Source organism: Stigmatopora nigra, chromosome 8, assembly GCF_051989575.1.
Source record: "Stigmatopora nigra isolate UIUO_SnigA chromosome 8, RoL_Snig_1.1, whole genome shotgun sequence".
In the NCBI taxonomy this organism is placed as follows: Eukaryota; Metazoa; Chordata; class Actinopteri; order Syngnathiformes; family Syngnathidae; genus Stigmatopora; species Stigmatopora nigra.
In genome coordinates this window covers 15,803,055-15,827,203 of record NC_135515.1, presented here as the reverse complement: position 1 = coordinate 15,827,203, position 24,149 = coordinate 15,803,055, and the positions used below count along the sequence as shown (strand labels likewise).

The window sequence follows — 24,149 nt, the reverse complement described above, 5'->3', positions numbered from 1 at the left end:
GAGGCCGACGGCTTGCCCGCCACGGCCGACGTGACGTTGACCGAATGACACCGGTGTGAAGTATGAATGTATTTTATGCTTATTATTATGTCTTTTGGTTTATATAGTGTAGTAACTAGAATAGAATTTTGCATGACCCAGTGGAAACTTCCATCATGACACCTTTTAGTTAAGGGGGTGTCATCTTTCACGACACCCACTTCTTTGTCTACTTCTTCCCGCCTTATGTTTGTACCTAGGTCACATGACCCTTTGTTAATAAAACCAGCTCAACTGTTGGAGGGAGGTAGGGATTGGAACTGGTCAGGCAAGGAGATGGACTCGTCTCCAAGCGCTGGCACCTCCCGACCCCTCCCTCAGCTGATGTCTTTGAAAATCTCATCAAGCCGACTCTGCGTGTGCTACCTCTGATCCGAATTATTGAATGTATATGGTTATAAACCTGACATTTTCTGGTGCCGAAAAACCCGGGGATTCATTTCTGAATTTCTTGGACCGCGGTGGACTGAAGGCCAAGAATTACTGACGTCAGCCCTCTTACTTTGAAAGAGGGGGCTTTTCGGTCGATCGCGGCCCGTTTGAAGAAGGAACCCGGCCGGAGAGAGGATGCACGTACAAGAGACGGTAGGGCTGTTTAAAATTTATATATAACAAAGCTGGTGAAAATCCCGTTTTTCCTCTCGTGAAAAAGTCGAAGAAAAACGTTCCATAAATAGGAAATATTTGCATATCGTTGGGGAGTATGTATGTCAAAAAAAAAAATAAAGGGAATACACAAGATATGCGGCGAATGTACACTTCGGCCATAGGTGACATTCGTAAGGAAAACTGGTGACGCGGTTTAGACTAGAGGGTGAAAGAATCCCTCGTAAAGGATTTTTGGAGATTGTTAAAAATAAGGGAAACCTTCCAAAAATACAGCACCTGATGAGTAAAAGCGCTTGATAAAAGTAATCTTCATATGAAGTATATATATATATATATATATATATATATATATATATATATATATATATATATATATATATATATATATATATATATATATATATATATATATATATATATATATATATATCAACCGAAAGGATATATATATATATATATATATATATATATATATATATATATGAACCTGAAATATGCCGTGACGCAGTCATAAATCTCGATGATTGCCGCGCAAAATAAGAGTATAAACGACTATCTAGGCGGGTAAATAAGATAATAAATTAGTTGGGACGTCCCTAAAAAATCCTAAAGAAATATATTAATAGAGTAACATTTGACCATTGTTTGGAAAAAGTTCAAAAAATCTTCAAACAAAAGAAAAGTTGCAAAAATGGGTTTAACAAACAGCAAAGAACTCTCAACCAACATGAAGTTTATGCTAAAGCATTTTCCAGGATAATTGCACATATATGAAAGAGTGGAGGAAGAATAAAGACAAAGGGTGGGGGGTGAAAAGGGCAAAGCACATGTGAAGAAAAAATGGCTGAGCCGAGGACAAAGGAAAAATGGCGGCCAAATGGGGTGAAAAAAAAAAGCCTTCTTTCCCTAACCCATCCCAAAACTCGCCAGCAGGACAGGTTTGATGGATGCCAGGCCTGCTAAATGACCGTGGCCCCCCTCCTTTTCTCCCCCTCGTACCAGGCTGGGGGTCTCCTGGAATGCCAGACAAGATGTCTCAGGTTACCTCGCATCAACAAGAGCAGAGGGAGATAAGAATTTAGAGGCAGAGGAGACAGAAATGGCATTCATCCAAATTGTTAATGATATCAAACGAGAAGTTTACAATGCAGAAATGGCATTGATCCAAATTATTAAATTGTACCTGACAAGTTTAGATAAAATAATTAATTTAGGATAAGCATGATTTCTATAGGATGGAATAAGATGAATCATGTTTAGTGCACGAAATATAATTCATTGTTTTTCCATCACTAGATGAAATATGCTTTAGTGTGAGTCATATTAATGACTATTAACCTAGTTCTTTTGAGAATGATTAGTGCTGATAGGACAGAAAAAGGTGGTTAGCTGCCAATAAGCCCTTTTCAGGGATGGCGCTCTCCACTAGTGATAAAAAAATTGCAGACCACTGATGTCTGATTATGAATGCGTGTGAGCGTGAATGGTTGTTTGTCTTTTTGTGTTTTTGTGTTCTTGATTGGCCATCCACCAAGATATAATTGATCCCTTAGATATCAAGGTGGAAAAGGATTTAGCAAATTGGAATCAATTTCTGAAACTGCCAATAAGCCCTTTTCAGGGATGGCAGCGAAGGATTGGAAATTTGAAATCAATTTCTGAAATCGCCAATAAGTTTTTTTTTGGATGGCGATGAAAAATCAAGGAAAATAGTTTAGTCCAAAGAAATTTTTTTTGATGATAATGCATTGGATTGGAGGAACAAATCTGCAATGCGAAAATTTGAAGCACTGAGAAAAACAAAAACAGTGCATCATATGAAATTCCAAAGTACCATTGATGTATAGGGATAATGGCATCCAAATTGTGTTAACAGATTAATTGACTGAATTGACAAAATGTTCCATATTTCGTTACCCTACCAAACGCCATTATTCACTACACGATTGGAGCTGAAGGATGACTCTAATCTGGCTATCTGTATAAAAGAAAAACTTTAAAGAAACGCACTAATTTTGAGTTAGCAGAAGAAGACTGTGTTTTTCAACAGGAAACATGGAGAAGACGCACGAGCAACCCAAAATGAGAACATCCGTACAACTGTTGCTGACCAAACAGCAGACATGAAAATAGCTGAAAAGGAGAATGCAGATACACCTTTGCACTGTAAGGAGGTTCTCTCAGTTGAAACGTTTGAGGAGACAGGTAAGATAAGCTTATTGACGTGATCAGACGTAATGGAAAGCATCCAATATTGATTGGAAAGATTATTGCTCGAGGAGCAATGCCATAAACCATAAGGAACTTTTATATTGGTTTTATTGTCTCCATAAAAGAGTGAAAGCGTTTCAATTGAGAACAAACCTTCTTACAGATTTTTAAAGTAAACGATTAGAGAGAAAAAGAGACTACAATGGATAGATATGTAACTAAATTTTGATTTTATGCCAGACTATTGGAAAATGTTGATTAAGAAAGTTTTAAAGGAGATGATTGGCAAACTCCAAAGACAATGGAATGTTACATTTGATAAAAAAGACTACTAGTTTGGGATATTTTGAATTTCAAATAATTGAGTCTAATATGCAACGCAATACACATTGTTAATTGAATTGGGACTTGATTAGTATGCAATTTATAAGTAATGAGTTTTAATTGCTCTAAAGGACAATTATGCTAGAAAATATTAACCCTGATAAACAAGGGGTTGTTACAGTTTAGTGCGTTCAATTCTTTTCAGAATTATAAATGTATACATTTGTTTCTGGATATTAATTGATGTCAATGTAACTGTTACAGAGAGCGGGAAAGCTGTTTTCCTGAGGAGAAGGCAGCCTGGTTTGCTCTATGTATTCTTCATATTTTTAGCATGATTAGTTAATTTGTGTAATTGCAGGAAAGGAAAAATCAAATATAGTTATTGATCTTAACAAGGAAGCAGCAACCACAATAGAATAACAGCTAGTATATCTACTTTTGACTGATAAAGCATTCAGATTTTCACAAGCAAAGTGATGGAATAAGTAAGATTGTTGTGATTTTTGTCCATTAGAGAATTAAGCCCAACCAAGTGGCCGTATGCAGGTGTTGAGCACGCGCTAAAGACGACAGCAGCTGGGAGACAAAGTTGGAAACCTTCACGTGGTGTCTCCTGAGAGGCCGCTCGCTGCGGCCTGCGAATTCCAACAAATACCACTCAGAGCTGCCAACAAGGACCGTGGCACCCTACGTTTTTCATCCAGCCGGAGACATTTGACTGCCCCTCACCTCCGACTACCCCCCGGATGAAATAATCCGCGTTCCAGTGGCAGCTCTAGCGCTATCTGAGGGCAATCCTCAGGCGCTTGTAGTGCAAAAACAAAACAAAACAAACAAAACAAACGACAGCAGCTAAAGCAGCAGCGCAAACACTTACTGCACAGTATTCACAACAACAAAAACTGAGTCGAAAACAGTATTAATTAATATGCAAAACATTGCATCACAGAAGGTAGAGATGCATCTATACAAAAAGAACACAGAACAGTCTGCAGAAGACCTGTACACAGCTAAAGGCCTAGCGTGCCTCCCAAAAATTATTCCAAAATTGAGCCATGGATTGAACCATGTCTCAACAGGGGGGATGATGGACATAGTACAGCGTGTGTTCCATGTCCCAGAGGTCTAAATACCTACTTTTAAATTTTTTGTAGGAACCGTTTGATTTGTTGCAGACCTGGTGTGCAAGGTAACCTCAGGCCCAAACGAGGACAACGTCCAAAGAGTGTGGGACTGGTAGAGCAAACAAATGTTCATGGAAGACCATTTCAACATCCTCTATGGGAAGGTGAAACATGACAAAAGGCTAAGGGCAAGGCAGACCTAATCACAGAATGGATGGTAACTGTCTGGAGAAACTTGTCCAAAGAACATGCAAGCTGCCGTGATCCCCTTTTGTCTACTTTGCAGGAGGTGGTGAAGCCAGGTGACTGGATGCTGATCCGAGTCATAAAAAGGATGTCCTGGTTCTCTCCACGATGGGAAGACCCATTCGTGGCCCAACTCACCAACCTCCACTGCTGCAAAGATTGCTGAGAGGTATACGTAGATTCACCAATCTCAGGTCAAGGTGGTTCGAAACATAGGGGACTGTGAGTAGACTGCAAGCCGGACGGTACCAAAACCCTTGTCCGTGGAACATCATCAGACGTCTACTCACCTGCCCCGAGCGCCCCTCGCTTAACTTTGACATTTCGTAGACTTAGCATTCCCGCGCAGAAGCCAAAATGAAAGCTGCCTCCACCCTCATCACAACGACTCTACTATCAGCCACAACCTGGGCGTGGCTGGATGCCCTGCCCACTGAGACTCGAGCAGGAAATCAAGATGGTCCCATGCTACTGTCGCAAAAAAGAGTGAGGTGGTATGAAAAGAGTGATCAAAAGAATTATTATGAAGAAAATGTGTGGTATAATTTCATGATGTTTCAGAAGAAATTGTCCGGTGTGAATGAAAATTGTTGTGTGTAGTCGTATACCTATTTCCACAGGCACCCCGCCAGTTTATCTTAAGCCAATTAATCCCTACGACTATGACACCAACACACCTCCATGGTACCTAGAAGCTGCTATTAGGGCTACAGTTCCCCAAATTAATCCGACTGTACCACATTTGGCGGGTAGACATTTTACAAGACTCCTAAAATACAATTGGACAGATCTTGCTATGTTGAACGACGTCCCATACCCACGTGGTTTTAAAGCCGTGTGTTTTGCCAGTATCATGTCCCTTTTTGGCCACTCCATGCCGTTGGGGGAAGTCCCCATGAAGTGCTGCAGTCAGGTAATTACCCCGTGCACGCGAAACACCACTAACAAAGACCAGTTCAATGCCACAGGAGCGCCCCCGGGTGCCACCTGCAGGGATTATTACACTCTCCCTGATGTAATGGGCACTAATCCTCAAAATGATGGGTATTGGCTATGCGGCCATACAGTGTTTTTGAGTTTGCCCACAGCATGGACAGGTCGGTGTGCAATGGTGCAGATGGTCCAGGATGCCTTCCTTCTAAGGGGAGTAAAGGCAAGGGATAAGAGATCAGTGCAATTCAAACCACATGACTCAATTTGGGGCAGTGATGTTCCTGATGACCATAAACTATGGTCCACCCCCCAAAAAATTCATACTGTCACTACTTCCTCAGCTTAGAATTTGTAAAGTTATGCTCCGAGTGGAGACATTGAATTATCGTATGGGACTGTTCATTAACCAAACTTTCAAGGCTCTACAGGGCATAGCAGATGAATTACAAGCCCTTAGAGAAATGGAGCGCCAAGACCATATGGTCTTGGATTTGATAACAGCCAAGGATGGAGGTGTGTGCGCCATGGTCGGAGAACACGGTTGTACTTTCATCCCAGATGAAATCGGTGACGTAGGTAACATTATTCGTGCAATAGCTGAAATGAAAGCCTTGGCCAACGCCATGGCCCAGGATCACTCAGCTATAGGTGCATCACTTTGGTCGTGGTGAATATCCGGGTCGTGGTTCGCGATCCTGGTTAAATTTTTAACACCGTTACTTGCAATTATGTTACTCTTCTGTATTTTCTCAATGTGTATAATCCCTTGCATGAAAGCTATGGTTTGAAATACTATCCAGCACACGCTGGTAGCTTACAGTGACATACAGTATCACCGCATGACATGCCGCAATGAAGATTCTCCCACCATTTTGAAATGCGACGAGTATGTCGCGTCATCCGGGTAATTGTACATGTCTTAACTTCAAAACTGTGTTCGCTCATAAAGAGGGACACAGAGGGATTTTCTTATATAACCTTAAAGCTACCTCACGTTTTTCAGCTGCGCCTTCACAAATGATTTTATTGTTTTCCTATATAACCTTAAAACTATCTCACGTTTTTCACCTTTGCCTTCACAAATGACTTTATTGTTTTCCATACTTTTTGATAAGTACCTGCTGATGATGTTTGTATTCTAATACCTAGATAGGAGGGATATAACTTGATGTTTAATGAAAATTATTTCAAAGTTACTAAAGGGGGGAAATGTGAAGTATGAATGTATTTTATGCTTATTATTATGTCTTTTGGTTTATATAGTGTAGTAACTAGAATAGAATTTTGCATGACCCAGTGGAAACTTCCATCATGACACCTTTTAGTTAAGGGGGTGTCATCTTTCACGACACCCACTTCTTTGTCTACTTCTTCCCGCCTTATGTTTGTACCTAGGTCACATGACCCTTTGTTAATAAAACCAGCTCAACTGTTGGAGGGAGGTAGGGATTGGAACTGGTCAGGCAAGGAGATGGACTCGTCTCCAAGCGCTGGCACCTCCCGACCCCTCCCTCAGCTGATGTCTTTGAAAATCTCATCAAGCCGACTCTGCGTGTGCTACCTCTGATCCGAATTATTGAATGTATATGGTTCTAAACCTGACAACCGGCTCCCAATGGCCGTCAAGTGCCTTGTCGGCGCCGGGCGGCCCGCCCCACCCACCTGGTCGATGACGCTGATGGCGTCTCGGATGTTGATCTTCTGATACGCCTCCCAAAGCTCGCTCTTCCTGTACGCCGACTTCCTCAGAAGGAGCTTGCTCAGGTAATTCTTGTCAAACTGTTCCCACCTGAGGCATACGGCGGCGACGAGCGGCCAAGATAATAATATGAAATAATCTGTGCGTCGGCGTCGAGGGACGACCTAAGTAATCCGTCCCACGGCGCCGATGAGACTGGCCCGGCGAGCAACTCACTTGTCCCGCCAGTGGTGGTAGCCCTGAAGACCGGCGATGTCCTCCACTGCCGTTAGGATGTGATCGAAGGCCTTTCAAGAAGAGAGCGTCCTTTTTGGTAAGGTGGAAAAACGTCTCGGCCAACTAATATGTCGATGACTTTTGGATGGATTTCAAAGTATCTGGATGATCTTTTTTCAGGAGCAATACAATACACCCCGGAGCACATCGGTGTGTCCCGGATCATTTGGATGAATTTTGATGAGGATGATGACGATGCCGTGAAAAGCGTGGAAAAGATGACGAGGCCTCACCCTCTCGTGAATCTCCTCGTTGATGGTCGGTTTCCTGCTGGTGGAGCGAGGAACTTTCAGCCACTTGACCAGGGGCTTGATGGTCAAACCCTAAGGGATGGGTCGGGGAAGTTCTGTCTGGCTGCAGTGACCCATAAAATGGTGGCATACCATTGGTTTGGCGCGGTCTCACACCTGGAACATGACGGTGAAGAAGACCACCACAATGGTGGTGGCCACAAAGTAGTCTTTGGCCTTGACGCGTTGACCGTCCAGGAGGACCACCAGAGCGAAGGCCATCGCCCCCCGTAGCCCGCCATACGACATCACCACCTGGTCGATCTTGTCCAGCGGGACCAGGCGGAAACGGTTGAGCACCCAGGTTTGACCCATCACTCCTGGACAAAGGGAAGTGGTGTTCTTTCCGAAGGAAGTGGCAATCTCTCCGCGCACATTCACGTTCTTTCTACGGAATGTCCTATCTCGGCCACTGGAAGTCACATTTTCTTTGAGCATCAAGTCGCAATTTGGGCTCAGGGAGTCACAAGTCCAACAGAGGGAGTTACATTCTCTAAATAGAGAATCCAATCGCCTCCAGAAAAAGTCAGACCCTTAAGAAGGGAAGTCCCAAGAAAAATCTTTCCACTCCTGACCTACTTACTGACCTAGGGCTCTGAAGATGAAGATGGAGATGAGGGTGCACGCCACCAGGCCCGTGTCCCAGGCCCATTTGGACTTGTCCACGGCGGAGATGCCGAGGAAGATGAAGATGAGGGTTTCGGCGATGCTGGCCAGGGTCTTCATTGTGTACTTGACCGCCGTCCGAGATTTCTGCGAGATGTTGGCCTCCACGTACTTGTTGGCGCCGATGCCGCAAAAGGTCATCCTGGACGGACGAACGGACCTCCCGGCGCGTCAGGACAGAGGCGAGTCCAACAACTTGGGCGGCCGGGCCAACTCACGACAAGATGGATGACAGGGAGAACAGCTCGGCGGTGAGGTACGCCAGGTAGACCAGCAGCAGGACGAAGAGCGGCTCGATGATCCGGACCTTCTTGGTGAAGCACGTCAGCAAGCTCAGGATGACGGCGAAGACCAGGCCCACCGAGGTGCCGCCCGCGCTCACCACCAGGAAGGACGCTAGGAGCCAAAAAAGAAACACACACACACGTAAGGTCTCGGAACGCCGGAGCGCACTCGGGCGGAATGTGGCAGTCCGGCGGACCCAAGGGGGGGCCCACCCGGGGGGGCCCACCCCGGGGGGGGCCAACCCCCTATTTGAGAACCACTGACCTACGGGAGAGTTAAGCCACCTTAAGCATCACACAATTGTTGGAGAAATGGCATAAATGAGATTGATCGGGACGTTTTTTTGAACCAGTAACAATGGAAGCGCCTTGGAGACAGACGCCCACTCACCCATTCCTTTAAAGTAATCCGCCATCTGCACATTTTCTGTCCCGACTTCCACAAAGGAGATGTAAACCTTGTACAACACCTGGAAGACAACCCAAAATGGCTCATTGCAAAAAAGGCCGCCCAAGGGGGCATGGCAGCGCAGCGGCCTGGCTCGCGTGTCGGCCGTCCGTCGCGTGTCGGGTCATCACGCTTCGCTAGTTGCCGGGATTAGCTCATATTCCGAGTTCTGATGAGGATTAGCGGGGCTAGCTAATCTGTTCAAAAGTCTAATCGTTAAATGCTCCACCGCCGCTGCCGACCAAGGGGGTTCCGGTCCATCCTAAATGGTTGTGGATTTATCGGAACGGCGATGAGTACAACCCCAAATACCTCCACTGTGCGCCGGGCCGTTTCCCAGGTTTAAGTGACGGATGGTCGGCGACGGGGGACGGAGAAGGAATAAGTAACGAGCGGCGCGCATTCCCGCGCCTCTTCCCGGCAACCGAGACGGACGGACGGAAAGGTCACGGTCGTTCGCGACGGAACGCTCGCCGCCCCGCAGCGGGGAAAAAAAAATACATCTTAGACGGAAGGAAGCGCATCATCACCACAGTGACGGCGTCGTTGAGCAGCGACTCTCCGAAGACAATGATGAAGAGCGTGTCGTTGACGTGAACCTCCTCAAAGACTGCCAGCACCGCCACGGGGTCCACCGGCGAGATCAGGGCGCCGAAGAGCAAAAAGTCCAGCAGCCCCGCCTCCACGCGCTCATCTGCTCCGTCGTGTGGGAACAAAGAAGAAACAAGGTCAAGCATAAATGGCCAAAAAACACAGGCTCGCGTTCAAAACAAAAAGGCGGCTACCGTCATTTCGACCAAAGGACCTCGGTCTCACCCTACTGCCGTCAACGGCGCCGAAAGCTGTAGTCTAGGGAAGCCTGAATGGCTGTGGTCCTGGAGGGCCCCTATCCAGTCTGTATTCCATGTCTCCCTCCACCAACATACCCCAATCAATAATCAGGATGGTGATTGAGCACCGGGACATCTCGCTGAAGAGTTGATCCCTTGATTCGGGTGTGGTGGAGGAGAGGGATATGGGAAAACAGACTGGAGTGTGGGAGGGAACCGGAGTACCCGTAGGAAAACCACACACACGCCCAGGGGAAAATGTAAACTCCACACAGGTGGACGTGACCTGGATTTGAACCCATCACCCTGGAGCTGTGAGCCCGAGGCGCTAACCACAATCCAAAAACATTAGTATCAAAATGGTGATTAAAGCCAAAGAGGAAAAAAAAACATGGTTACAAAGAGAACTAGTAGTTACCATTTGCGGAGAAATTGTATACCCCTGGTTGATCAGTCAACTCGGGTCACGTGCTGTATATTTTTGGCTATTCATTTGTCAAATCTATAGCAAAGTAACCTTTGAACATTGGAACGGTTTCGTACGAATGCAAATGAAAGAGCGCCAATCTCGATCGACGCCACAGCTCGCTAAAAAGAGGCACGGTCACTGATTGGAATTCTCCTTCCAAATACTCCAGGCCTTTCAGCTGCTCGCCATCACGACACGGAAAGGGACTGACCGATGACTCCCAGGCGGTGGGCGGCGGTCAGCGCCAAGCCGGTGCCGAAGGCGTTCCACAGCGTGCCGGCCACGGCGTAGGTGAGGATGGCGCCCAGGTTGTCGAAGAAGAGGCGCGCCGGCATGAAGTAGCCGGCATCGCCCACGATGGTGGGCAGCAGAAAGAGGAAGAAGAGGGCGGGCTCCAGCTGGTACGGCTGCTTGTCGTCGGCCAGCAGCGCCAGGCCGCCCAGCGCAATCCCAGCAGGATCAGAAGCACGCTCTCGGGGACCACCCGCGTCAAACGCCGTGAAAGCTGGAACACTGAAAGGAGGAAACGCCATTGGCACGGTGCAAATGTCCACAAATGAAACCTGCTTCCTAAACATATCCCATGAGGCATGACGTCAGGAGGGACCCACAGATTTTGGCCACGCTGGCCACCAGTAGCCACACGGCGATGACGTAAGGCGTCTGCACGTAGCTCCACTCCCATTGCACCACCCGGTATCCCCCGCCGCCGTGGCCGTGCCCCGCTCGCTCTTCCTCTGCCTCTGCCGGGTCCGAGCTCGCCCTCGCCCTGGGCGCGAGGAAAAGCAGTGGCGGCAGCAGCAGCGCAGCGGACGCACGAGCGAGCATGGCGGCCACTTGATGCGTCTGGGAGTCCGCGGGAGGCGGGAAGGCTTTTAAATCCCAGGAGGTAGGCTTAGGGGCGGGACCTCAGAACCCCCATTTGGACCTCTGCGGACTACTGTGATTACTGCCTAAAAGTAGCCTTAAGGTGTGTTTTCCAAGTATCTTTCCTAGAATTCAAAAGACATCAATTACTTGCACAGCCAAAATACTCTCGAAAAAGGTCAAACAGCCCTCAAAGTCATCTAAACCAGGGATGTCAAACTTGTTCCTCATCGCGGGCCACATAAGACGCCTGGGTAGACTTTGCGGGCCGGACCATTAAAATTATAGCACACTTGGCTATGCATAACCCAAATATCACGTCTTTCCTTTGTTTTGGTGTAAAGAAGCACAGGAACACATTGACATTTGAAATTTAACGCATTTTCTCGTAAATAAGCCTGCCCCCGTGTATGAGCTGCACCCTTAAAATTGCCTGAAAATGGTTGACGTTTGCAATTTCTGGCGTACGAGACACCCCTGATTCACAATTTTCACCTCCATATTCATGGTTTCCTGTTTTCTTCACTTTCAATCACCCTGAGAGCCTGACAGAACCTCCTTGGGGACCGGTTTCGGCCCACAGGCCATGCATTTGACACCACTGGTTTAAACACTCCCAAATGGACAATACACCCTTGAAGTCATGCGAGGAGAACAAAGCAGCCTCAATACTCCCTACTCAACTACGTACAATACTTCCACAAAAGCATCAAGGCAAAACTGCAATGTACTGTAGACAAAATAGCTCCAAACGCACACAATTGTACATGTATTTAAAAAAATCATTTTTATTCGAGTAGTACTTTTCCCAGTAAACAAACAGTTAAAAACAAGACCAAGCGAAGAGAGAATTTTAAAAATGCAGAAAAACCCAAGATTAGTGGAAGAGGGGCGAAAAATACTGCAAAAAAGGTGCACAGTAGCCCTCCCTCGACAGCACCCAAAAATAGTCGCATTTCTTCATTTGTGCTCTGTATTTGCCATTTTCCGTCGGCCCATGGTCATATGTCCTCTGCGCTTTTTTGGAGCCCCAGGGCCCGCAACGTCTCGGCGCTCACTCCGCTTTTCAGCGTCCTCCTCACTGCACAGAAACCCATGTCAAAAACACTTTGTCGTCATTTAGCGTTAAAAGAAAGGGGAACATATCTTCAAAAGACTTGCTATGGCTACAGGAAGGGGTTAAGCTCATTCCAAGCGGGTGGACGAACGGACGGCTATCTGGAAGCAAAAACTGGCACGGGCGCCGCTTCTTTCCGGCCGGATTGTTGCAAAAGCAAACATCGGGCAGAAGAGAAGCCACGGCGAGACGCGGACGCCGACCAAAGTACCGTCCGTACCTGTGGCTTTTTTTTTTCGCCAAAGGTCGGGGTCAGTCGGACTGGGGCCCACGTAAATCGCTTGTCGTCAAACGGACGGAAGCGGAGATGGCCGCCGCGATGTCGGCGAGGGCAGACGGCCGCGGACGGCCGCCGCCGCCAGCAGAGAAGAAGGGAGGGAGACATTCGGCCGGATTAGTGTGTTTTGACCAAAACAATGCACGTGGTGGCGGGTCCAAAAGTACAATGCGTCCCAAACTGGGCTCCATCCTGTCCCTCGGGGAATAGATGCTTTTAAAAAAAAAATAGAAATATTTTATTTTTCTAGGGAGTGGGACTGGAGAATTTGCAATACTTTGAAGTTGTGTGATTATCCGTCACCGAAAATTTCAGGAGACGTGAAATGATTTCAAGGAGTGGTACTCATTCTTAAAATACTTTGTGAATCTACTTGGAAAAAGTCATCTACATCAGTGGTCCCCAACCACCGGTCCGCGGGCCGCCTAGTGCCGGTTCGTCGGAGTAAGAAATATTAACCTTTTCAATCTCATTCTCCTACTTGAAATGATGAAAGTTGTTATAATAACAAATACTTGCTACTATGCTTGGGAAATGTTTTTTTTGTCGTCTTGGGTGTCGTTTGTGCACCGACCCCACACAATTTTGACTCAAGTGATAACCCTCCCCATTCACCGGTCCGCATGAAAATAGAAAGAGCTTTACCGGTCCATGGTGGGGAAAAAGGTTGGGGACCGCTGATCTCCATTCTCCCTGACGTACTGCATTAGTCCTTAGAGTGGCCTGAATATTTCCAAATTTAATCCTTAGAAGATCTCATAAAATCAACTTTTAAAAGATAATGTTATCGCTAGCCGGCACTTAGCGAACAGCGATGGACGAAAGGTATGCGTGGGCGCTCCCACTTTAAGCCAATTGGATGTCATTGGAGGTGAATGGCAGGCAACAGTTTACGCCTTAGGAAAACGCCAGGAAAGGTATGGGCCAAAACCCAGCCGCAAGACGGAGAGCGCGTCCGAAGCCGGCGGCGGCGGCACGTGGCTTACTGGACTTCCTGTTGATCCGGGAGCGCTTCCGGGTTTTGGGGGCGGACGCCCTGGCCTCTGGGTCGCGGGTCACCAACTCCACCAGACGCTCCATAATGTCGTCCGACCGGTCTCGGTGGTCCCGAGGCGACGGAGACTGGCCGCGGGACGCTGTGGCGCGGGCGACCCTGGATTAGAGTGCTCCTTTGAAAGGCCATCGGACGGCTCCTTACCGCCGACGGCGTGAGAGCGTCTCCGGTTGCCGTCATCTTGGGTCAGCATCCGGGTCATGGTCCGGTGCTTGGCCTCCGGTGAGACAGGGGCCGAGCCCTCGGGGCGTGGCAGCGCTCCAGAGAACTTCTCCGTCTGAAACCAGGCCAAAGAGTATGTACGGGTTAACCGTCAATCTCGCAGTGCAAACGGACGGGATGCACACTAGCGGCAAAGTCGTTTTGGGACGCCCAGTTGGGGCAGAGTCGTTTTGGGGCGCCCTGTTGGAGCAGAGTCGTTTTGGGACGCCCAGTTGGGGCAGAGTCGTTTTGGGACGCCCAGTTGGGGCAGAGTCGTTTCAATGGAGAGCAAAAGATGAGTCTAGCAGAAAGAATGCAGAAGAAAATGCTTTGAAAAAGAGTTTGACCTCGGTGATCAGCTTCCCCCGCGTTTTGGTCCTCTCCCTGTGTTTGTCACGCTTGCGTTTGAGGGTGAGCGCCTCTCTGGTGGTGCGGTACTCCAGCGCAAACTCGCTGATGATCCGGCAGAAGCCCGTCACTTTGGTGTCCCGGGCCGATGCAGCCGGCTGACCCAGGAACAGAAGGAACGAGTGGAACCTGCGAGCAACGCCACGAGCCTTAGTAAAGTTGTGGATGGCATGAACACTACACGACTTGTGGAGGGAGGGCAGGGCGCCTTTAGTGATTGCCTTCCCCACCTAGAAACGCACGTGCGTAAAGCGGTTGAATCAAGAATATTTGTTGATAAGCAAAAGCGTAAGTAAATGATGACATTATCGCCCGCATCCATGGGCGCATTTACGAAAAATGAAACTTTGAAATCATTTCTTTACTGTCGTCTGAGCTGCGGCAGGCACACTTTTTGCATTGAAATAATCTCAAGGCGAAACTTGCTGAAAGTCTTCCGACTTCAAACTGTTGCCTATATTCTCATTAGAAACTCATTATCATTAAAGTTTGATCAAGGGGAAGTAAATCACCCCAACCCCCAATATTCACAAATCCATTTTTTCCCAGTTGGATCTAACGTCATCAACGTTGATGTCCGGAGAACTCGAACAGCTTTCAGTTCGACTGATGTTTAACTAATGAATGGGACGTTTTTAAACCTCGTTTTAATGTTGGACTTTTCCTCCAGATATTATGCAAAATGCCACGCGCCCACGGAGATGCCCCCGAACCCAAAACAACTTCCGGTTCAGTTAGCGTCAAAAGGGGAACAGACTTAAATCTCGTAATGTTACCACTTCTTCTTCCCCGTACTACTTCAGGCAGCTAAATTCATGAGAATTCCTCCCACCCGGCCTGGACGTCTCCCGTGGACGCAACACCTCGCGATTGTTGGATTTGAATTCTCCGGCAACGGGACTGACAAACGCCGCCGGCGAGCACGGCGGCATAGGGGACGGGAGGACGGACGGGAGGACGGACGGGAGGACGGACGGGAGGACGGACGGGAGGACGGAAGGGAGGACGGACCTGTTGATGACTCTCCTGTGGACCACCTTGAGATCGAGAATCCTTTGAGTGCAGTCCTTCAGGAAGTCGGCCATCTTGTTCTTCAGGGCGCTTTTGGTCTCGTGCTTGGAAACCACCTGAAGGTTTTCCCAGGATGCCTTGCAGCGTCTTTCCAGCTGGAGCAGATTGTCCGCCAGCAGCTCAAAGTCCACCTAAAGAGAGCGGAGGGAGAGAGAACTAGAAGTAGACCCCGACTCGTTCTCGGCCCAAAATTGCACTCCATTCTCGGTGGTTTGATCTTCTTTCTTTCATCCATTTATAAAATAAAAAGGTGGCTTTCACCACCGCCAGAAAAGTGGTCCACGAGTCCGGCGGCGGGCTCTTTTAAACTCCGGCCTAAGCTAACCCCGTGTCCGGGACGCACCTTGGCCGAACGCGTGACGGCGGGGATCTCGGAGTAGACGTCGGACGAGCGCGGCTCGCTTTCCGTGACCAAGGCGCAGACGTGATGGAGCAGAGTTTGGCGGTGGACCGTGTCCTTCACCTCTGCCACCTTCTCCAAGTAAGCCAGCTCGAAGCCGCCGGCCTGAAGGAGGGATGGGTGGAGGGCTTACAAGGGATTAAGGCGTGCCGCACTGCCGCAGGCCCGCCCGCCCGCACTCACCTCGGAGCCGTTGAGGAAGTTCCCCACGGCCAGCAGCGTGGCCAGGATCTTCTTGAAGGTCCGGTTGCCGGCTAGCTGCTCCATGCCCAACTTCAGGTCAAACAGGGGCTCGGCGATCTCCTGAAACATCAATGGGACTTTCTTTGCCCGCTCCGCCGAGGTCCTGCGGCCGTTCTTGTGGCCCTTTGCGTTGTGGCCGCTTTGGACACCCCTTCCTATCCCTGTGCTATTGGCTATCTGATCATTTTAACAAAAGCGGATGGCTCAAAAAGAAAACATGGGAAAGTTGCCCTTCCAAGGCCATCTTTTTTTGGCCGTGACGATATACGTCACTTTGCAGTCGTACAATGATCGGATGAACAAAAATGGTCATCTTCTAATAGATGTATTTTTTTTTAGTCGACGGAGCTTTGTCTTGTTTGAATTTGTAAAAAAAAAAAAAATAATAGTTCCATGTATTTGAAAATACCACACGGGTCAAGGATCCACGGTGCAGTCGCCACAGACTCGGGTTAACCCCCCCGCCCAGTCCGCGGCTGATTTTCACCTGCTCGAGTGCCTCATTCCAGGCTTAGAAAGTTTGTTTCCCCCCCCTCGGTGTATGGTTGACCCTAACCCAGGAAACAAAATCTTGATAAAGAATGGAAACGTGCAAAAAGTTTGATGTCCCAATGAACTCATTGGCGGTCCTCGATGGCCGTAGTTGTCCGATCCTTTTAATGTGGGAGGGTAGGGTGGTGAAGGGGCGTATTTGTTGTTGTTGTTTTTAAATCCTAATAACCTCAGCATGCCTTTTGTCTCCAGGCATACCTGAGCTCCCCGCCGTTCGCCGCCAGATCAGCACGCTGTCCGACGACAGGAAGTTCCTTCTGGACATGCTCTTCTCCAAAGCGTCCGCCGCCGGCCGTGACGACGGCCAACTCGGGGCAGGGGTCCCGGCGAGATTCTCCGTCTCGACGGAGGAGGCGGGCGCCCCCGACGAGGACGTGGCCGCCCCCGACAAGGACGTGACCTCCTCGCGCGGCACGGAGCCGGAAGCGTCCGAGCAGATGGACCGAGAAGAGCAGGTCAAGACCCCTGGCGCGGCACAGCTGGCACACTTTGGGGCGATTCTGGGTCAATTGTGTCATTTTGAGCTCCCTTTCTGTGCATTATGAATCACCCGCTATGGATTTTGCTCTTCACGGAACTTGACGAGATGTTTTTTTTTTTTCTTCTGCCGTCTCCAAAAGCCTCAGACGCGTCAGCCGAACAGAGTGGACGCCGAGAGTCCCCGTCAGCGCCTGGAAACCGCCTCGCTGGGACCCGGGGACGCGTGGGACCATTTCCAGTTGTGCGGCGCCAGCCTTCGGATTAAAGACTTGGACTTCTCAGACCTCCTGGAGGAGGAGGACCTGGACGTTCTGGACACCACAGACTTTTCCTGCCTTTCAGCACCCCTGGAGCGGTTACCTCCTCCTCCTCCGCACCTTCCAGGCAGTCTGGCTCCTCCTCCTCGTCCACCACCGCTACCCGGCGCTCCAGCTCCTCCTCCTCCCCCGCCGTCGGGGACAAAGAAGAAGAAGACGGTCAAGTTATTCTGGCGCGAACTGAAGCAGACGGAGACGCCGGCCAAGTGCCGCTTCGGACGGGGCACCCTGTGGACGTCACTGGACAAGGTCCAAGTGGACATGGGGAAGCTGGAGCATCTCTTTGAGTCCAGGGCCAAAGAGACGCCATGGGCCAAGGTAAGCCGGGACGACCGTCGCCGACGTTTGGTGGGGGGGCCCCTTTGACCGCGGGGGTGGCATGCGCGCAGAAAGCGCCAGAGAGCAAAAAGTCCGAGATCCTGGTTCTGGACTCCAAGCGGAGCACCGCCATCAACATCGGGATGACGGTCCTGCCCGCCGTTCACGTCATCAAGAGCGCCATCCTCAACTTTGACGACTTTGCCATCAGCAAGGAGGGTGTGGAGGTATGAAAGCATCTCAACCCCCCCCAAATGCCCCCCCACCCTAGATCAGCCGGCCCAATTGGCTTTTGTCCTCTCGGGAGCAGAAGATCCTGATGGCAGGAAGAGACCATATTAATGGGAAATACTTTTTAAATCAAAGAGTATGGGAGGCATTTTGGGTTTAAAGACCAATTGCGGGTTATGTCATCAATCACGCCTACGAATAAACTAGTTTCAGGGTTATGGTTATAGTCAATTAAAAGTGCCAGAATACACTAAACAGAAAAACATTAATCAATTAGAAGAAACTTACACGAGACGACATCTTGAGATGACTTGCGTTGATGTCCAAATGTGGCATTAAGGGTCTGCAGAAGTGGATGTGGCATTTATTAAGGGTCTGCAGAAGAAACTGTAAAGTAGTATAGGGTAAGAACGTGTTATCCCAAATTAGGCGCTCACCTTCTTGCGCTACTGGATGTTATTGACGTTGTTCGAGATGCTGGCGGAAGCCGATCTGATCCCTCCGGCCGTGGCGATGAGCGATGTCCCAAAGGTGAAGGGTGCCAGGGCCAGGCCGGCGATGGCCGTCACGCCGGCTACTTTGGCCTTCTGGTGGAAGGTGGCCAGGGCGTGGAGCTTCACCACGTGCTGCCAGAGGACCTCGGCACGCCCGGTGAATACCTTGTTGAAGACAGGCCGGCCTCGGTTCACCTCTCTCTCTCCCTGGAAAACAGACGGATAGACGGCCTCCTGGCACGCCTACCGGGAATCGTCCTGGTCTTTAGATTCTTCGTCTGACGACAACTCGTGCCACTCTGGATGACAAAATGGGGGGGAAAATTGCCATCTATCACATAAACCGAAAGCCTTTTAATGACCGACTGTGTGTGTGTGTGTGTGTGTGTGTGTGTGGGGGGGGGGGGGGTCACCTCTTTTGGGGCGCCACATTACTGGACAATATTGCAGGGTTTTTGGGTCGGAAAAAAATAATTGCAGGGTGCACTTTTTCCAAACGGCCACAAGATGGCAGCAAGAGATCATATTACTGGGAAGTAATTTTCAAATCAAAGAGGGTGTGGCTGAGTTTTTGGTCGGGAAAAATAATTGTATGGTGAACTTTTTCAAAACAGCCACAAGATGGCAGGAAGAGACCATATTAATGGGAAATACTTTTTAAATCAAAGCGTATGGGAGGCATTTTGGGTTTCAAGACCAATTGCGGGTTATGTCATCAATCATGCCTACGAATAAACTAGTTTCAGGGTTAGAGTTAGTCAATTAAAAGTCAAATCAATTCAAAGAAACTTACATGAGACGACATCTTGAGACGACTTGCGTTGGCGCCCAGAAGAACCTGTAAAGTGGTATGGAGTTAGAACGTGTTTCCCAAACTATTTACAGCTGCAGTACTTTTTACTTTGAAAAAAATATAAGGCACAACAATATATATTATCATTTAAAATTGACAATATATAGTGGTAGCTCGACATACGAGCAATTCGAGATACGAGTAAAGTTTCGAGCAAATAATCTCTAGATACAAGACCAATTTCGAGATACGAGAAAGCAAGACATGTAGCTGTTTGACTATAGCGCACTAGTCTTTTTTGCTGCATCTCTTTCGTGTATAACAGTGTTTTCCCCCCGTCACTCGCGCAAATGGCGTAGCGATCTCTATTACGAGGAATATATATTACTTATCGTTGGCAAGTGGTCGTGCGTTATCCCATTGTGAGGACATTTGTGTGCATCATTTTCGGAATATTTTGAAGGGAATATGAAAGCAAACAGCCCATCGATAGTGAAAATCAGGTTGGAAGCGGAATAAACAGCGAACCCGGCCAGCCGGGAAAAAGGAAGATATGAAAATGCAGAACAAAATTAGAATTATGTTTAGTGTAAGGTTAGATTAAACTTATTTTCCAAGTTTATTTAAAAAATGTTGCTTTGAAACGAGCGTGTTGATGTGTAAAAAGGGTTGGAGTCCATCTCTCTCCCTCTCCCCCTTCAAAAATCTGTATAATTTCAGTACTACTATAAAACACATTTTAATAACATTAAACACTAGTTTTGTGTTACTTTGTCAATAGATGGTGGATTAGAAGAAATACAACATTGTTTCAATCCAAAATCCTCTTGTTTTTTTTCCCAGAGGGTGGGAAAGGATTAACATCCAGCCCCCTTCGAAATCTGTATAATTTTAGTACTACTATTACTATGAACACCCGAATAATAGTAGGCACCGGAATAATAGTAGGCACCGGAATAATAGTAGGCAGTGGAAAATTGCAAAGATAATGAATATTAGTAGTAGTAGTATTATTCGGGTCTTCATAGTACTATTGTTCGGCTCTTCATAGTACTACTGTTAGGGTCTTCATAGTAAACATTTTGGTAATATTAAACTACTATTTTTGTGTTACTTTATAAATATATGTCGAATTATAAGAAATAAAACGTTATTTTCCAATTCAATATCCTGTCTTTTGTTTTTCAGAGGGTGGCAATAAATCCCCCCCCCCATTTCTCTCTCTGTATCTCTCTCTCCCTCCCCTTCAAAATCTGTATAATTTAAGCACTACTATTAAACACATTTTAGTAATATTAACCCACTAGACATGTGTTACTTTGTCAATAAATGGCAGATTAGAGGAACGAACGAATGAACTTTTTTTTAATAGTCGCCATTTTGAACAAAAGCCTCACGTCGGGAATGCTAACATTTAAATGGGCAAATTCGAGGTCTATCACGCCTACCAAAAAAGGTTACAGGTTAAAATACTACTAAAGCCGAAAGAACGTCCCACTAAACGCAATAAAGAGAGAGAAATCAATTGCAAGGAGATAATTACCAAACCTCAAAGCCAAACGCCGACCAGACATGGCGGCCATGTGGTCAATACAGTAACTTACTACGGTCATGATTCGGGGAACATTGCAACTGCGGCGCATGTACAACGCAGAGATACAAATAGCCAACTTTAGAGTTATTAGGATAGAATGTACTCACGTTCTTTTACGGACGAACACAGTCCAAATTCTTCCGACAAACATTTGGAGCTCGCTAACATCGTGCCGTTTGAGAGGACCGTGGCGAAAAAGGAAGTGACGTCATTGCGTCCCTTCAAAATGGAGACTTCCGTTTTACAAAATAAAATACTTATATGCGGTTATTTAATTTCTCGCGAGATTTTATACAGGTTCACAGTTGTACGCCGTAGGACCGTACGAGTTGTGGATTATATTTGAACTGTGGCCGGGCCGCCTGGACTGTAATGAGCATCGGCTCACCAAAGTGGAAATGTTTGGGAGCATATTAATGTCGGGACGACATTTGTTTTTGTGGGGGAGAGTGTGACAGGGTGAAGTAGTTGATGTTAGACATGAGTGCAGGTGTTAAGTTGAAAGGGGACTCATGCCGCTAGCATGCGTTAAACACGGGGCGATGACGTAATGACTAACCAATGGTCATAGACCAGACATGGGCAAACTACGGCCCGCGGGCCGTATACGGCCCGTTAGACAATTTAATCCGGCCCGCCGAGCTTGTCCAATAAATAAAATAATAATGCTTCATAAATCATTCATTACATCTTGTCCATGCAATACCGTGTTTCACCTATAAATGGCGCGCTGACATTTAGGCCTTTGTTGAGTCGCGCCTTTCTCTTTATTTATCCCTCTTTAATTTTCTCATTGTCATTTGAGCCCTTCTGTAAAAATGAGCGGACCAAAGAAAAGGAAAGTGGACAGTGAGTGTCGTGTATTTAATAAAGAGTGGACAACTAAATATTTCTTCACTGAAGTCCGATCAACCGCTGTATGTCTGATATGCCAAGAAACTATTGCTATTTTCAAAGAGTACAATATCAGCCGTCACTTTGCCACGAAGCATGCAAACTACGCTAGCAAACAGTCAACACAACAACGAGCGGCTACTGCTCAGAGATTGGTGGCTAATTTGCAGAGTCAGCAGAATTTTTTTCACCGGCAAACTGCAATTCAAGAGGCAAGCACAAAGACAAGCTTTTTGCTGGCCTTCAAACTGGCAAAGGCTAGCAAGCCTTTCTCCGAAGGCGAGTTTTTGAAAGAATGCATGATAGAGACAGCTGGTGTTTTGTGTCCGGAGAGCAAAGGCAAGTTCGAAAAAATCAGCTTATCACGCAGGACAATAACTCGCCGTGTGGAACTCATTGATGAAGATATAGTGAGCGAGTTAAACAAAAAAGCGGCAACCTTTGAGTCATTTTCATTAGCGCTTGATGAAAGTACGGACATTAAAGACACTGCTCAGCTCCTCATTTTTACCAACAACACTGTTCCCACTGAAAGTTCGAGTTTTTCTACTATGATAAAAAAATTGAAAGTTTGAAAGGGCGCATCTTTTAATTACGCACTGCAGCGGGACAGAAAGGATTGAGGTTAGTCGCCTATGTTGTTGGGTAGTAATGTTTTGAATGTTGAAAGTTATATTCATCAAGATTTCAATAAATGTTGATATTTGTTTTACTTGGTGCCTTCAATTGAATTGTATTAAAAACAGATGCAATCTCCAGGGTTGATAGATCACAGTTTTCTATTCTAATCTATTTGGCCTACTATTTCTCTTGTGCATTTGGAAAATGCAGTCCTCAATGTTAGTGAAACGTGTTGAACATTTATTTGCATGTGCTTGCTGTACTATGAGGTTTGGATACTACAAGCAACGCTTTATTATATTTGGCCCAGCAGTCAATGTACTGCTGTGGCCCCTTGTTCAAATTTTATAACCCATAGTGGCCCGCAAGTCAAAAAGTTTGCCCATCCCTGTCATAGACCTTGGTAGGGTATAATAACGGGCTATTCAGACATTTATCTAAGTTGGTTTTGGAAATACAACAAAGAGCCTGTCTGATTATTTCACCCGTCTTTTAAAGGTATGTTGCTTTGTTTTGAATAACGATTGAGTGTGAGATGTGCAAGAGGCAATAGTAGCATGTCAGAAAGAAAGTAATGCTTAGTGATGCTTGTTTACTTCTTTATGTGTGCGCGTAAATGTGCGAGTCTCGGGTATTGTTTAAAGCGAGCTACCTTCGACCGTGGGTTGTTTACTTTTTTTTATGTGTGTGCGCGAATGTGCGCGTCTCGGGTGCATTGTCTACAGCAGGCTACTTTCGGCCGCCGTTATAACAGTAGCATAATAGTATGCAGTAAATGACGGCCGGAACAAAAGGTAACAAGTTACAATACTCATAAGTTATAATCGTTTATGCAGCAAGTACATTGCTTTGGATTATAACGGGTTGTTAATATGTTACTATGTATATATTTGAGTGTTATTGTATATTATGTTTTGTGTGAATTGCTTAAATAACTAAAGTTGGTTGAAATACAAATACCACGAAGGACCTGTCTGATTATTTCACCCGTCTTTTAAAGGCGAAATACTACCACCTTCTACCCGTGGAAAATCGCGGGTACAACACTATGCTGGTGTGTGACATTTACAATAAATCTGTGTGATGTGGCTCTTTGCGGTAACACAGTAAAAAATGTGGCTCTTTGCGGTAACACGGTAAAAAATGTGGCTCTTGGTCTCTGACTGGTTGGCCACCCCTGCCGTAGGGGATATATCTTACATTTAACATGCAAGTAGTATCAGAACATTGCCCCTCGTAAACAAGTATAATTACAATGATTAGCGAAAACATTTAGTGAGTTTAATTTTATCTCTATAGTTTCGACCTCCGGACATTTTGGTTGCTTGTTTATAAATTGAAGAGTTTAAAGATTGAGTTGACAGTAACACTTCAAAATCGCTGTAAAAGATAAATAAATAAAAAGACGGTTTGTATGCTAACTCTCTCTCACAGTGGGCATGAATTTGAAAATGTGTGGGTGGGTTTCAGTTACAAAGGAATTTTTATATTAAGATTTTTTAAAGCTTGCTCGTCTTTTAATTCACATGATTTAGTACCTAGGCCTTGAGATCTTTGCGGTTTCTTGTGCAGCTAGGAAGAAGGAATAATGGGTCTCAAGATAAGTGTGGAATGTATAGAACGTACACAAGACTTGGGTGATATAATAAACAATGTACATTTTCAGAGTAAGTAATGGGAAAGGTATGCAGACTGGTGAGAGTGGATATATATTTTTTAACAATCACTCTTGTATACATTTAGCACTTCATATAAAATGTCCAAAC

General features: G+C 46.7%; 2 protein-coding genes and 2 long non-coding RNA genes across 5 annotated transcripts in view; all 4 read right to left on the bottom strand.

Moving 5' to 3' along the window:
• Positions 1–11,946, bottom strand: part of LOC144200355 (sodium/hydrogen exchanger 5-like) — a 13,877-nt gene extending 1,931 nt beyond the window's left edge. The window contains 11 exon segments of the mRNA XM_077722448.1: positions 7,152–7,278; positions 7,405–7,475; positions 7,698–7,787; positions 7,872–8,074; positions 8,342–8,562; positions 8,639–8,816; positions 9,096–9,174; positions 9,683–9,841; positions 10,649–10,896; positions 10,899–10,964; positions 11,063–11,946. Of these exon segments, the coding sequence (XP_077578574.1) occupies positions 7,152–7,278; positions 7,405–7,475; positions 7,698–7,787; positions 7,872–8,074; positions 8,342–8,562; positions 8,639–8,816; positions 9,096–9,174; positions 9,683–9,841; positions 10,649–10,896; positions 10,899–10,964; positions 11,063–11,279 (1,659 nt within the window). The 5' untranslated portion in view covers positions 11,280–11,946.
• Positions 11,947–12,079: 133 nt separating this feature from the next.
• On the bottom strand, positions 12,080–16,737 carry LOC144200064 (FH1/FH2 domain-containing protein 3-like). The gene is made up of 7 exons (XM_077721949.1): positions 16,030–16,737; positions 15,790–15,951; positions 15,387–15,577; positions 14,315–14,504; positions 13,911–14,043; positions 13,699–13,848; positions 12,080–12,399 (listed from the first exon to the last, which is right to left on the bottom strand). The coding sequence occupies exons 1-7, from the start codon at positions 16,156–16,158 to the stop codon at positions 12,320–12,322; spliced, it is 1,035 nt and encodes a 344-aa protein (XP_077578075.1). The 5' UTR covers positions 16,159–16,737; the 3' UTR covers positions 12,080–12,319.
• Positions 16,738–17,320: 583 nt separating this feature from the next.
• Positions 17,321–18,572, bottom strand: LOC144201044 (uncharacterized). Of its 2 annotated transcripts, none has more exons than XR_013327256.1 (3): positions 18,425–18,572; positions 18,276–18,330; positions 17,321–18,072 (listed from the first exon to the last, which is right to left on the bottom strand). It is a non-coding gene; the product is annotated as an uncharacterized LOC144201044 (long non-coding RNA). The 2 variants fall into 2 exon arrangements; XR_013327257.1 differs by having other exon boundaries at positions 18,276–18,362; positions 18,425–18,504.
• A 20-nt stretch (positions 18,573–18,592) lies between these two features.
• LOC144201042 (uncharacterized) lies at positions 18,593–21,107 on the bottom strand. The gene is made up of 3 exons (XR_013327255.1): positions 20,976–21,107; positions 19,275–19,319; positions 18,593–18,780 (listed from the first exon to the last, which is right to left on the bottom strand). It is a non-coding gene; the product is annotated as an uncharacterized LOC144201042 (long non-coding RNA).
• Positions 21,108–24,149: the final 3,042 nt, after the last annotated feature.

Coding starts and splice junctions, on each gene's coding strand:
- LOC144200064 (XM_077721949.1), bottom strand. CDS start 16,158: ATGTTTCAGGAGATCGCCGAGCCCCTGTTTGACCTGAAGTTGGGCATG. Junction 14,505..15,386: donor CACAGGAGAGTCATCAACAG/GTCCGTCCTCCC, acceptor CGTTGCTCGCAG/GTTCCACTCGTTCCTTCTGT. Junction 14,044..14,314: donor GGGGGAAGCTGATCACCGAG/GTCAAACTCTTT, acceptor GCCTGGTTTCAG/ACGGAGAAGTTCTCTGGAGC.